Genomic DNA, 13,627 nt, shown 5'->3' with positions numbered 1-13,627 from the left:
TGCCAATTGTGACACCGGAGGGGGGGAGGGTTCCGATCAGCGGAAGTTCCACTTTAGGGTGGAACCCCGCTTTAAAGAAGAATTCACAATTCAAAATCAAATGTTTTTTAGATTCATACAACTCCACCATGCGGCACAATTGCAATTTCCTTACTCTGTCCCACACCCTACACCCAATGTCATCATGGCAGTAATTAAGAACACGGACCCCCCACAAACTGATCTCAGCATTTTACAATATTCTCTGCGCCCCCATCTCTACTAAAATAGCATACAATCTGAAACCCAGATGGGAAAGCGAGGTGGGACAAATGGAGGATGAGGCGTGTGAGAGGCACTGGAGTCCTGTAAGGCTGTATCCCCCAAACTATCGGATCGACTATCACAACTTTACATTCTGCACAGGGCATACCTCACACCCCTTAGAGGGGCAAGATACAAATGCACTCTCTACCACATGCCTGATGTGTGGACAAGAGACAGGCACTTTTTTCCACTTGATCTGGACATGGCCCAAGATTCAAGGCTTGCGGATACAAATCATGACATTTCTACACGAGACAATGGGTTCACCCCTAGCACTAGATCCAAAACTGCCTTTTTGGTATATTACCAGACACAATTGATATACAATATTTGAATATACAAAAACATTTCTTCATGAGACTCTGTTCACAGCAAGGAAAATCATTGCTAAAAAAATGGATGAGACAAATGGCTCCCAAAATAGTAGAATGGAAAATAGAAGTGAATAATACCCTGCCGTATAAAAAATGCTTATGTATGTTAACGGGCTGCCCCAACAAATACAACAAGATATGGGGCTGCTGGCTCCAAGAGTCTGATACCTTTGTATAATAAAACCAGATTGGCTTGGAATAAATGCTTAGACACATGTCTCAATATATAGTTTTTATAACATTCAGTGTAACAGTTACCAAGTTTATATGGAAAAGCAAACATAACATCTATGCACCAGTTGATTAATTAGTAAAAAAAACCTTTGTTCAATTGAAAAAAAGTGCTCTTTCATAAGTAGGGTGTTGTCTGGGTTCATTGGCAATTCTTCGTGGCTTTTATTTGGGGTTAGTACTCAATTTTAACTTGCGTGCTTTTTACACAATTTCTGAGCTTTTCATCAATATGTTGGTACTGTATGCAGAATTTATTCTGCGCGCCTGAAGGTTCCCACTCTATGATTTTGTTTGGGGCTTGTGTGGTTAAATGATCTGAGAACTATACCAGCATTGGCATTGTTAGTAGGTCATCTGTACCATGAGAGCCTTCAGCAAAAATAATGTATAACCTAATCAGAGTGTAAGGTATGAAGGACCATGGGAGTTGGCCAATATGGGGAAAAGCTATACTGGTATGAAGGTTTGCATTACAGCACCCAGTTAACATGGCATTAAGATTCCATTGGACAGTCGGTGGCACCAAATGTTGAGAAGCTTTTTAGTTTTGGTTGAAATCTATACACTCGCTTTGAGGATCCAGTCAAGAGAAGACTACCATTTTCTAGATGCTTTTTCCATTTCCCTCCCCACTCAATTCCAGGACTCAAATTATTATTTTTATTTTTTAGGTAATGTATTTGGAGGAAGAAAGAAGCTTTACTACTGAGCAGGTGGCAGCCATGCTACTGACCAAACTTAAAGAAACAGCAGAAAGTGCATTGAAGAAGCCTGTAGTAGACTGTGTTGTTGCAGTAAGTAAATTATTATTATTATTTTTTATTTTTTTTAATAAGGCTTAACGTTTATGGTCAGTGAGCACATCTGACACATTTATGGGAAATTAATCACGTTAATAAGTAATTCTGCCAATATATGATGCTATTTTATTGTCTGATGAGTCAAGTCTGTGTTTCCTGCTTCTTGTTGATGGCTGCCTAAAGTGGATTGTACCCCATGGACATGCTCATGGAGTGTCGTTAACGTGAAGGAATTATTCCTTTCCAAGGATGTCAGTGTCGTGTAAATGAGGAGGGTGCAGATCAGCTGGGAATGAAGATAGTCAAAAAGTTAGATGGGTTTTTAAACTAGGCGACCGGGGGGGGGGGGGGGGGGGGGGGGGGGGTCCAGAGGTAGACATAGTCAGCGCGGAACATATTCCAGAGGGTAGTATTGGGGGCATTTAGTGGTAGGTTGAAAAAGCACATAAACACAAGGTAAGTATAGTAGCAAGTCCTAGTTGCAAACGCTGAACACCCAATAAGAGGATAATATGTGACCAGTATAAACTACGTGGCATGTTCACCAATGCCAGGACCCTGGCGGACAAGATCGGTGAACTAGAGATACTGTTGTACAAGGAGGATTTGGATTTTGTGGGAATTTCAGAGACCTAGTTCAACAGCTCTCATGATTGGATGACAAACATTCAAGGGTATACCTTTTTTTTATAGCAAGGATAGAGAGGGTAAAAAAAGGGGGAGTGGTTTGCCTATATATCAATAATAATGTACAAGTGCGCGTGAGAGATGACATCACTAAGGGAGCTAGGGAGGAGGTGGAATTCTTCTGGGTAGAGCTCCAGGGAACAAGCTAAGGGGAAAATAATACTGAGAGTATGCTATAGGCCCCCTAACCTGAGAGAGGAAAAGGAGACGGATCTCCTGTCACAATTTGGATCAGCAGCAAGGATGGGAAGTGTTTATAATGGGGGATTTTTAACTATCCAGACATAAACTGGTCAGATGGAACCGCACATTCATCTAAGGCTTGCCAGTTCCTAAACGTATTGCAGGACCAATTTATGGGTCAGATGGTAGACGCACCAACTAGAAATAAAGCATTACTGCATCTGATTACCATCAATACAGACCTGATCACTGATGTGGAAATACGAGGCAATTTAGGTAACAGCGATCACAGGTCAATTGGCTTCAGTATAAATCGCACAAATAGGAAACATAAGGGGAATACAGACACTGAATTTCAAAAGAGCCAACTTCCCTAAACTATGAGCCTTGCTAGAAGGCATAAATTGGGTTAAAATCTTAGGAACAAAGAACACAGAGGAGAAATGGGTGTGCTTTAAGACCATATTAAATAAGGGCATTGGCCAATGCATCCCATTGGGTAATACATTTTAAAAGAGTGAACAAAAGTCCCGGATGGCTTAACTCCAATGTAAAAATGTATAAAAAAAGCAAAGAAGGCCTTCAAAAAACACAAGGTTGAGGGATCATCATCAGCATTTAGACTTTATAAAGAGTGCAACAAGAAATGTAAGGGTGCAATAAAATAAGGATGGCTAAGATAGAACATGAAAGACACACAGCGGAGGAGAGCAAAATAATCCCAAGAAATTCTTTGTTTGTAAACGGTAAAAAAAGAGGGAGTACAGACCATATTGGCCCAATAAAGAATGAGGAAGGACACAGGACGTTTCTGGTTACAAAGGAAGGGGAGATGGTGAAGGTATTGAATTTATTCTTCTCCTCAGTCTTCACAAGGGAATCTGGAGGGCTTCAGTAACCAAAACTGCACTGTTTATCCTCATGACACATCACAGGAAGCACCTCCATGGTTAATAGAGGACAGAATTAAAATTAGACTTGGGGAAACATTAAGTTAACATTAATAAATCACCGGAACCAAATGGCTTGCACCAAGGGTATTTGGGGAACTCTGTCAAGTAATTTCCAGACCGTTGTTCCTAATTTGTACTGACTGGAATGGTACCAGCTGATTGGAGAAAAGCCAATGTAGCACCAATGTTTAAAAAGGGCCCAAAATACATCACTGGGAATTACAGACCAGTTTGCCTAACCTCAATAGTATGTAAACTCTTGGAGAGGATAAGGGACTATATACAAGATTTTAGTAATGAGTACAGTATCGTTGGCCGTAATCGGCATGGATTCATAAAGAATGGTTTGGCCAAACCAATCTATTAACCTTCTATGAGAAGGGGAATTGCCATCTAGATAAACGAATGCCCGTGGATGTGGTGTATCTGGATTTTGCAAAAGCATTTGACACAGTTCCCCATAAACATTTACTGTACAAAATAAGGTCCGTTGGCATGGACCATAGGGTGGGTACATGGATTGAAAACTTGCTACAAGGGCGAGTTCAGAGGGTGGTGATTTTAAATAGGGAGTACTCGGTCGTATTTTGCGGCTGATTCTATGCTAAGCTGGACAGTAACTTCTCCGCAGGATGTGGAAACTTTGAACCTTATTTGCCCACCCCATTAATTTGTTCAGATCTTTTTGCAAAGTTAAAAAATGCATTTGGGTGGCAAAAATATGAATGCAATCTATACACTGGGGGAGAACCTCCTGGGGGGAATCTAAGATGGGGGAAAAGTACCCGGGGGACCTAGTAGATAGGCTCATCAATGCCAAGCTGTTGCTAACAAAGCAAACAGAATTTTGGCATGCATTAAAAAGGAGATCAACTCCAGAGATAAAACGATAACACCCCTTTTCACACAAGGGTGTTTTGCAGGCGCTATAGCGTTAGAAAATAGCGCCTGTAACCCGCCCTAAAGAAGCTGCACCATTGTGTGTAGTGTGAAAGCCCCGAGGGCTTTCACACTACAGCGGTGCGCTGGCAGGGAAAAGTCCTGCCAGCAGCTTCTTTGGAGCGGTGAAGGAGCGGTGTGTTTTACTGCTTCCCATTGAAATCAATGGGGCAGGGCTGTAATACCGCTGGCAAAACGCCACTGTTGCGGTGTATTGCCGGCGGTTTTAACCGTTTCGCGGCCGCTAGCGGGGGGGAGAAGCATCCCGCTGGCGGCTGAAATCCACCGCAAATCCGGCGGTAAAACGCTGCTAAAAATATCGCGTTGTACTGCCGACGCAATGGGCGGTGTGATGTGAAAGGGGTCTCCCGCTCTACAAGACTCTGGTCCAGCCTCACCTAGAGTATGCTGTCCAGTTCTGGGTGCTGGTCCTCAGGAAGGATGTACTGGAAATGGAGCGAGTACAAAGAAGGGCAACAAAGCTAATAAAGGGTTTGATATGAGGAAAGGTTGCTAGCACTGAACTTATTCTCTCTGAAGAAGAGACGCTTGGGGGGGGGGGGGAAATGATATGATTTCAATATACAAATGCCATACTGGTGACCCCACAATAGGGATAAAACTTTTTTGCAAAGGGAGTTTAACAAGACTTGTGGCCACTCATTAACCACTTCCCGACCAGCGCACGACGATATACGTCGACAGAATGGCACGGGCAGGCATATTGGCGTACAGGTACGTCCAATATTCGATGCCGCCCTGCCATCGGGAGCGCGCCGGCGGCGGCGCGCTCTCGCGCTGGTCGGGACCCCCGTGAGTCCGGTCGCGGGACCTGCGGACTCAATCGCCGCGGGACCCGCGGACTCAATCGCCGCGGGCATCCCCGCGATCGTCTCACGGAGCAGCCGAATGGAGGTAATGCTGTGTAAACAACATTTTTCCATTCTGCCTAGCAACTAGTGACGCTGATCTCTGCTCCATGTGATTGGAGCAGAGATCAGTGTACGCTAAATGAAAGCCCAACCCCCCCACAGTTAGTAACACACCCCTAGGAACACTTAACCCCTACACTGCCACCCACTGGTTAACCCTTTCACTGCCAGTGTCATTTACACAGGAATCACTGCATTTATATAGCAGTGATTAATGTATAAATGACAATGCTCCCAAAAATGTCCGATGGGTCCCCGACGATGTCGCAGTCACAATAAAAATCGCAGATCGCCCCCATTACTAGTAAAAAAAAAATTATTAATAAAAATGCTATAAAACTATCCCTATTTTGTAAACGCTATAACTTTTGCGCAAACCAATCAATAATCGCTTATTGCGATTTTTTTTTTTTTTTTTTTTTTTTTTTTTTTTTTAACAAAAATATGTAGAAGAATACGTATCGGCCTAAATTGAGGGAAAAAAATGTTTTTTTTATATATTTCTGGGGGATATTTATTATAACAAAAAGTAAAAAATAATGCGTTTTTTTCAAAATTGTCGCTCTATTTTTGTTTATAGCGCAAAAAATAAAAATCGCAGGGGTGATCAAATACCACCAAAAGAAGGCTCTATTTGTGGGAAAAAAAGGACGTCAATTTTGTTTGGGAGCCACGTCGCACGACCGCGCAATTGTCAGTTAAAGCGACGCAGTGCCGAATCGCAAAAAGTGGTCTGGTCTTTGACCAGCAAATTGGTCCGGTCTGAAAGTGGTTAAAATTAGAAGAAAATAGGTTTAACCTTAAACTACATAGAGGGCTCTTTACTGTAAGAGCGACAAGGATGTGGAATTCCCTTCCACATGCGGTGGTCTCAGCGGGGAGCATCAATAGTTTGAAGAAACTATTAGCCCTTGTACACACGGTCGGAGATTCCGACTGTGTGTGGTCTACATCGAACTTGTTGGTAAAATTTTCCAACAAAATGCTCCGATCGGACATACTCAGATCATGTGTAGAGAATGCTCGGATCAAATTCCTACACCAAAGCTATTGGCTACTAGCGTGAACGTAGTCCTGTCGTAACGAAATAACGTAATCGTGTCGGATTTTCCGACAACTTTGTCCGACTGTGTGTATGCAACAGTTTCGGACAAAATCCGACGGATTTGGTTGTCGGAATCTCCGACCGTGTGTACAAGGGCTAAGATAAGCACCTGAACGACCACAACATACAGGGATATACAATGTAATATTGACATATAATCACACCTAGGTTGGACTTGATGGACTTTTCTCTTTTCAACCTCACCTACTATGTAACTATGTAGCAAAGGGTGCAAGAATTTTGGTATAAAGAGCCTGGCTTAATCAGTAATGCATGCCCTTCCAATCTAATTTTTTTATATTGTATATTTAAATTCTCCATATTCTCATATTTGGGTTTTGATTGAACCCGCACATTGTATTTTTTATTTTTTTTTTATTTTAAAAGCAGTGTTTTACGAGGGGTGGGGGGGTGGGGAGGGGTTGCCTTTAATGACCACCTGAAAATGCTGATTGTTTGCGGTCAGTTCACAAACCGCAAGTGTAATTTGCAGAATCAGATCGCATGGGTGTGAACGCCCATGTGATCCCATTCTGGTACGGCCCAAAAAAATGGTTTTGTGCCTTTTTTTTGGTGTGCGGATTTGGTGCAATTTTGAGCCATACAGAATAATGGTTTAAATCACCCTGCTGAAGAATCGCATGTGATTGGAACAGGAATGCAGTGCAATTCCTGTTCAGATTTGCATGCGGTTCCCCCGCCGCTTAGTGTGCACCGGCACTGTCACATTGTGTGTGTGTGTGTGTGTGTGTGTGTGTGTGTGTGTGTGTGTGTGAGATGGAGAATTCTGCCATGGCAGTATACATTTGTGTGTGTGGGTATGTAACCAGAAAGCTTTTGGTAGAACTTAATGACAGGTTTGAGAAGCGAAAAGTTCAAGATATTTTTAGTTTTATGAGGAATATAAATGGGACTGAAATTTGAATCTGAACACACATATAGTGTTTAATAATTTTTCATCCTAATGGCCTGTGGCATACGCAAGCCATATAACAAAGTCATTTTATCTGGCACTCTATTCTCGCATGTGTGTAGTCAAGTGTAATGTGATGTGTAGTCCAGTGTTCTCTTTATTCCAGGTTCCATGCTTCTTCACTGATGCGGAGAGGAGGTCTGTAATGGATGCCACGCAGATCGCTGGGCTCAACTGTCTACGACTAATTAATGAAACTACTGCAGGTAACAGATGGCAGAAAAAAAATGATAATAAAGAAGCTGAGTATTTTCAGACTGATTTCATAACAAGCAATCCCTTTCTATGTAATTACAGAGGTTTTTTTTGCTGTCAGGCTATCTTTCCCTAGTTAATAGGTCCTAAAACTTGTGGTGTTCTAATTACATTTTCCCTGTTAAAGTGGTTGTGAAGGCTAAGTTAAAGGCGTTGTAAAGGCAGTAGGCTTTTTATCTTAATGCTTTCTGTGCATTAAGATAAAAAGCCTTCTGTGTGCAACAGCCTCCCGCTGCTGTCAATCCATATGCATAGACTTTTGTGGTTTAAGAAGTTATTGGCAGGATTCCCCTTTCATGGGGAACATTTTGGTGATGGTTTGGACAAATGTATCCAAAAGATTTCTGGAGGGCAGAGCTCTCTACTTCCTGTAAAGAGAAGAATCAGGTGTCTCAGTGCCAAGGTGGTTCCACCGCCAACAGGTCGCTAATGCCAGGGGCAAGCCATAAGGCCAGGGCCAGAAGAAGCCCTAGGCCCAAAGCTCTTCTAAACCTGGCACCAAGCTCTTCTTTTGAGGGGATGCCCCCACTCTATCGGGTGGAGGAAGGCTGCTGCACTTTGCGGACATTTGGAGAACAGTGGTTCAGGACGAGTGGGTCACCTCGACTATATCCTGGAGTTACGGGGGGGGGGGGGGGGGGGGGGTTTCCCTCGCTGGGGTTTATAAGATCAAGCCTTCCCTCGGATCCCCCAAAAAAATTTTACTGTTTCAGGCATTACATCATTTAGTGCATCAATTAATGATTGTACAGGTTCCTGTAGCCGAAAAGGGCACAGGGTTTTATTCGATCCTGTTTTACGGTTCAAAAACCAAACTGGGACACAAGGCCCATTTTTAGATCTGAGATCCCTGAACCAGTATCTACTAATCCAGTCCTTTCGGATGGAGTCTGTTCGCTCAGTTGTAGCTTCCCTGCAGATGGGAGACTTTCTGTCCACCGATATAAAGGACACTTTTTTACACATGCCTATCTTTCAGCCTCATCGCAGGTTCCCGCGATTTGCAGTAGAGGAACGTCATTTTCAGTTTGTGGCTCTACCCTTCGGGCTTGCCACAGCTCCCTGAGTGTTCACAAAGGTCCTAGCACCAGTACTGGATCTCTTAAGGGCCCGAGGGACCTTGGTGCTTGGGTATCTGGGTGACCTCCTGTTTAGAGATCACTCAGTACAAGTTCTACAGCTACGGAGCATAAGCTGCACAGTGCAGTATTTGAAAAGCTTAGGTTGGGTCATAAATATAAATATCAGCCTGGGTCATAAATATCAAAGTCGGCCTTGACACCAGCTCAAAGTCTGAAGTATTTAGGTCTGATCCTAGATATGGTCCAAGCAAGGGTCAGGACTTGCCCTATCAGTGTTCAGTCCAACAATGCCACTGCAGTGGCCTGTATAAACCACCAAGGCGCTACCAGGAGTTGTTCAGCTCTTAAGGAGGTGAACCACATACTAGCTTGGGCAGAGAGACGTGCTGGTTACGTCGGCAGTCCATATCCCGGGAGTAGTGAACTGAAAGGCAGATTATCTCAATCGCCAGCAGATCTACCCAGGGGTGTTTCGGGCAATATGCCAGCATTGGGGATGACCAGAGGTCGACCTATTGGCATCCAGGTTCAACAACAAGCTACAGTAGTTTGTCTTGAACAAGGGATCATCTGGTAGTTTCATGGAGCCAGTACTCCCTGGTTTATGCTTTCCCTTCGATCCCTCCCCTTCCACATTTGTTGCGCAGGATTCGGAGAGGTGGTTCCAGTCATTCTGGTGGCACCAGCCTGGCCCAGAAGGCCCTTGTTCCCGTAGACTGTGAGAGTGACAACAGACAGGCCATAGACACTTCCATGTTGCCCCGATCAACTGTCTCAAGGTCCTATATTCCACCCCAATTTACAGCCTCTAAATTTGACGGCATGGTTATTGAAGCCAGGGTGTTGAAGGATCGTTGCATCTCGGGACCAGTGGCGTCTACCCTAGTGAATGCTAGAAAAGCTTTCTTTAGGAAGATCCATCATAAGGTCTGGTAGACTTGTATTGCTTGGTGTGAGGCCGGAAAATGGCATTCTCGGAAATAGGTGATTGGGAGAATTATTTTTTCTACAGTCAGCTGTGGGACTCAGATTTGGCTTTGAGTACAATCAGAGGTCAGATTTCGGCCCTGTCAGTGTTCTTCCAAAGGCCTTTAGCCTCCTATTCGCTTTATGCAGGGGGGGTCCAATTTGTTTGCTCCCCACCATTAGGTCGCCTATGTTTCCTTGGGACTTCAACTTGGTGCTGTTTGTGTTACAGAAACAACCATTTGAGCCTATCAAGGAAATCTCCATTAGACTTGCTGTCACACAAGCTAGCCTTCCAGATGGAAATCACCTCGGCTAGAAGGGAGTCGGAGTTGGCGGCCCTTTTTGTGCATGGAAACATGATCCTCCACCATGACAGGGTTGTATTACGACCCATTCCATCCTTTTTGCCAAAAGTGGTGTCAGCCTTTAATTCAAATCAGGATATTGTTTTGCCTTTTTTTTTTTTTTTTTTTCTCTCGGCCTTGTTTGGCATAAAAGAGATGACTGCATTCCTTGGAAGTTGTCCAGGCAATCAAGGTTTTTTTTCTCTAGACCTGTGCAGATCTAAGGACCTTCTTTTTTTTGTTTTACCAAAAGGACCCAAGAAGGTGCATGCAGCTTCAAAGGCTTCCATTGCCAATTGGGTCCGTCAGTCATTCAGGCCTATGGTCTAAAACGTAAAGCGCCTCCCTTTTAGGGTAAGAGCTCATTCTACCAGGGGCATAGGAACCTTCTGGGCTTTTTGCCATCGGGTATCTGTGGCTCAGATTTGTAATGCTGCTACCTATTCTTCAGTGCATACGTTAACAAAATGTTATCAAGTGGATGTTTGAGCAACCGAGGAATCTGCTTTCGGCTGCAGTGTAGTGCGGGGCTGCCATATGTCTGATGGCTATTGTTTGGCAGGGTGTCTCCCTCCCCTCAAGGCTATTTCTCTGGGATGTCCCTGTAGGTAATGAATAGTGGCCTAACCCTGTGTCCCATTTTGTATGAAAGATAATATTCATTACCTACTGGGTTATACGCCATCTCTAACTCTGTGTCCCATGATGTGCTCCAAAGAAAAGGATTTTACAGGCAAGTATGATGAAAAAAAAATCCTATTTCTTCTCTAGACCAAGCCCTGCATAAGTGCAGAATTGTTTTTTTTCAATTCTGTAAACATTTTATACTTGTAAAATAGTGCTAGAACGACAGCAGAACACATCAAGACTTGGCCATTGGTACATAAATCCATAGTTATTTCTTACAGACTAAGCAAATGGGTGGCAGCAATTTCTCGGTAGTCAATGCTTGTAAGGGGAACCTGAGCTAAAACCTGACGAAGAACAAAGCTGCTCTGTAAGTGCACAACAGCTTGAATTATGACACGTAAGGATACCACTAGCTCAGAAGGTTCTGCCAAGCCAAAGCGACTTCGTCTAACATTTCTTCATTTGGGGACAAAGAAGGAAAATGCAAAATGGAGGGGCCGTGAGAGAAATGGGGCAGGGGGTGAAGTAAAAAGGGCAAGAACGGCAATAATGCAGCCTATTAACAGGAGAAAAGTCAATGAACTGAAGAAGGGCTGTCAGGGCACATTGTCCGCGCGTGCGCAGTAAGGTTCTTTTTTACCCACTTGCAGACCGGAAGATTTGTCTGCTTAACGACCAGGCCCTTTTTGCGCTACATTGCTGCATTGTTTTAACTGACCATTGTGCGGTCGTGCGACATGGTACCCAAACAAAATTGACATCCTTTTTTTTTTTTCCCACAAATAGAGCTTTCTTTTGGTGGTATTTGATCACTTCTGCGCTTTTTATTTTATTGCGCTATAAACAAAAAAAGCGACAACTTTGAAAATTTTTTGCTATACCATCCACATGTTTTTAAAACAAATTTTTTCCTCAGTTTAGGCAAATATATATTCTTCTACATATTATGGGTTAAAAAAAAAACTGCAATAAGCGTATGTTGATTGGTTTGGGCAAAAGTTTTATAGCGTCTGCAAAAATAAAAATTCACTGATTTACTGTATAAATGTCACTGGCAGGAAAGGGGTTAACACTAGGGGGTGATCAAGGAGTTAAATGTTTCTAACTGTATGGGGATAGGACTGACTAGGGAGGAGACATATCGTTGTTCATAATTAGTAGAAACAAACGATGTGTCTCCTCTCCCCTGATAGAACAGGGGTTTGTGTGTTTACACGCACAAATCCCTGTTCCTGCTCTCTTGCATGCGATCATGGGCGGCCGGTGGTGATCATGCCCGCCAGCCACACAAATCTGATTTCCTGCTGTGCAGCGTGCCCATACGGCGATTCGTGATAAAGAACTACTTTGCCAACGTATATTGTCTTGAGCCGGTCGGAAAGTGGTTGACCGTGAATATCAACCATGCCACTGGGCGGGGCTACAGAGCTACTATTAATGTCCTTCTAATTGTCTTTTATTCGTTGGTAGATTTTTTTTTTCCATTTATTTATTTATTTATTTCTTTTTTATGTGTAACCAGCAAGCTCAAGTCTCGGTGATGAAATATGTAAATCTGTCATTGCCTATGGTGGTTAACTCCTTCATCTTCTCCATTTTATTGATGTGAATGGGTCACTTGGCAATCGTGGGCAGCTGGGTTGCCCGCCGCAACACACATTCTGGCTGCGTTCACCATATGCATCACCAAAGATGTGAAATATGCATGTTTTGGGCATGCTTGAATGGGGCAGTAGGAATTGAGCAGGGGAAAGTCATAGTCGATAAGTGCAGGATTTTAATGGCACCGAGCACTTCATTTCTCACAATCTTTAACACATACCTAGGGGGCTGTTTATAAAGCTGTTTATAAAGCGGTAGTATGGTTCTAGAATATTTCCCATGCGTCAATGTAAATGAAACAAAACAAATGTAAAATGCTATTAAACCAAGTTTTATTGTCCATATGATTTTTAATAAAAAAAATTTTTTTTTTTTCCCTGTTTACCAATACAGTGGCACTTGCATATGGAATCTATAAACAAGATCTACCTGCACCAGAAGAAAAGCCAAGGATTGTGGTTTTTGTGGACCTGGGACATTCTGCATATCAAGTCTCTGTGTGTGCTTTTAACAAAGGAAAACTTAAAGTAAGCTCAAATTTTTATGTTTTCTGAAAGATCAATGCTGAGCACGTTAATGTTAAAGTGGTTGGTTGTTGGAAAATTTAAAACTCGGCAGCTACAAAAACTGTAGTTGCTGACTTTTAATTAACTGTTGTTCCTGTCCATGGATCCAGGTCTTTGGTCCCCGGGGCTGGCATGTTAACTGTGGGCAGTCCTTTTCCAACTGCCTTGACCAGGTAGGTCTTCTAGTACAGGCACTTGGAAAGAGTAGACAAGAATTACTCCTCCTGAGGGTACAGTGGTGGAAGGGAAGGCTTTATACACTGGTTCAAAAGTTAGGCCTTCCAGATGTTTATTTGCCTTAGTTGGAATGGAAGATTTATTACAGGCTAGCAATACAGCAGAGCACATCCCCAAATCACCTCAGATTCTTTCCTTTAGAGACTCTTCAGACCATGTTCATTAAAAGATTGACCCTCAAATCTTTTAGAGATTATACAGATTTTTCCCTCTGAAGAGCACTCTGCAGTGGATCTCTCTTCATAAGGCATTTGACAGGCATTGAGGCGATGTTCTGTGGCCTGTGTTTTTGTTTTGTTTTTTTTTTAAATCATTTTTCACATTTTATACATTACTTGCTTTGTAGTGGGATTTACAACTATCTCACCGGAGTTATGTGCCGCTGGGCAGTTTTCCTGCCCCTTGTTCCTTGTTTGTCTTAATGACCATGGCCTCAAGAGTATTAACATTTGGTCC

The 13,627-nt window shown here is 43.0% G+C and overlaps 1 protein-coding gene across 1 annotated transcript in view; it reads left to right on the top strand.

Moving 5' to 3' along the window:
* HSPA4 (heat shock protein family A (Hsp70) member 4) overlaps positions 1-13,627 on the top strand; it is a 91,721-nt gene that overhangs the window by 31,592 nt on the left and 46,502 nt on the right. The window contains exons 4-6 of the mRNA XM_077473146.1: positions 1,586-1,708; positions 7,593-7,692; positions 12,762-12,895. Of these exons, the coding sequence (XP_077329272.1) occupies positions 1,586-1,708; positions 7,593-7,692; positions 12,762-12,895 (357 nt within the window). The remainder of the gene's footprint in view (positions 1-1,585; positions 1,709-7,592; positions 7,693-12,761; positions 12,896-13,627) is intronic.

Source organism: Lithobates pipiens, unplaced genomic scaffold, assembly GCF_037356315.1.
Source record: "Lithobates pipiens isolate NorthernLeopardFrog02 unplaced genomic scaffold, aLitPip1_a1.2 Scaffold_8, whole genome shotgun sequence".
Classification (NCBI taxonomy): domain Eukaryota; kingdom Metazoa; phylum Chordata; class Amphibia; order Anura; family Ranidae; genus Lithobates; species Lithobates pipiens.
This window is presented reverse-complemented; position numbering and strand designations above follow the sequence as displayed.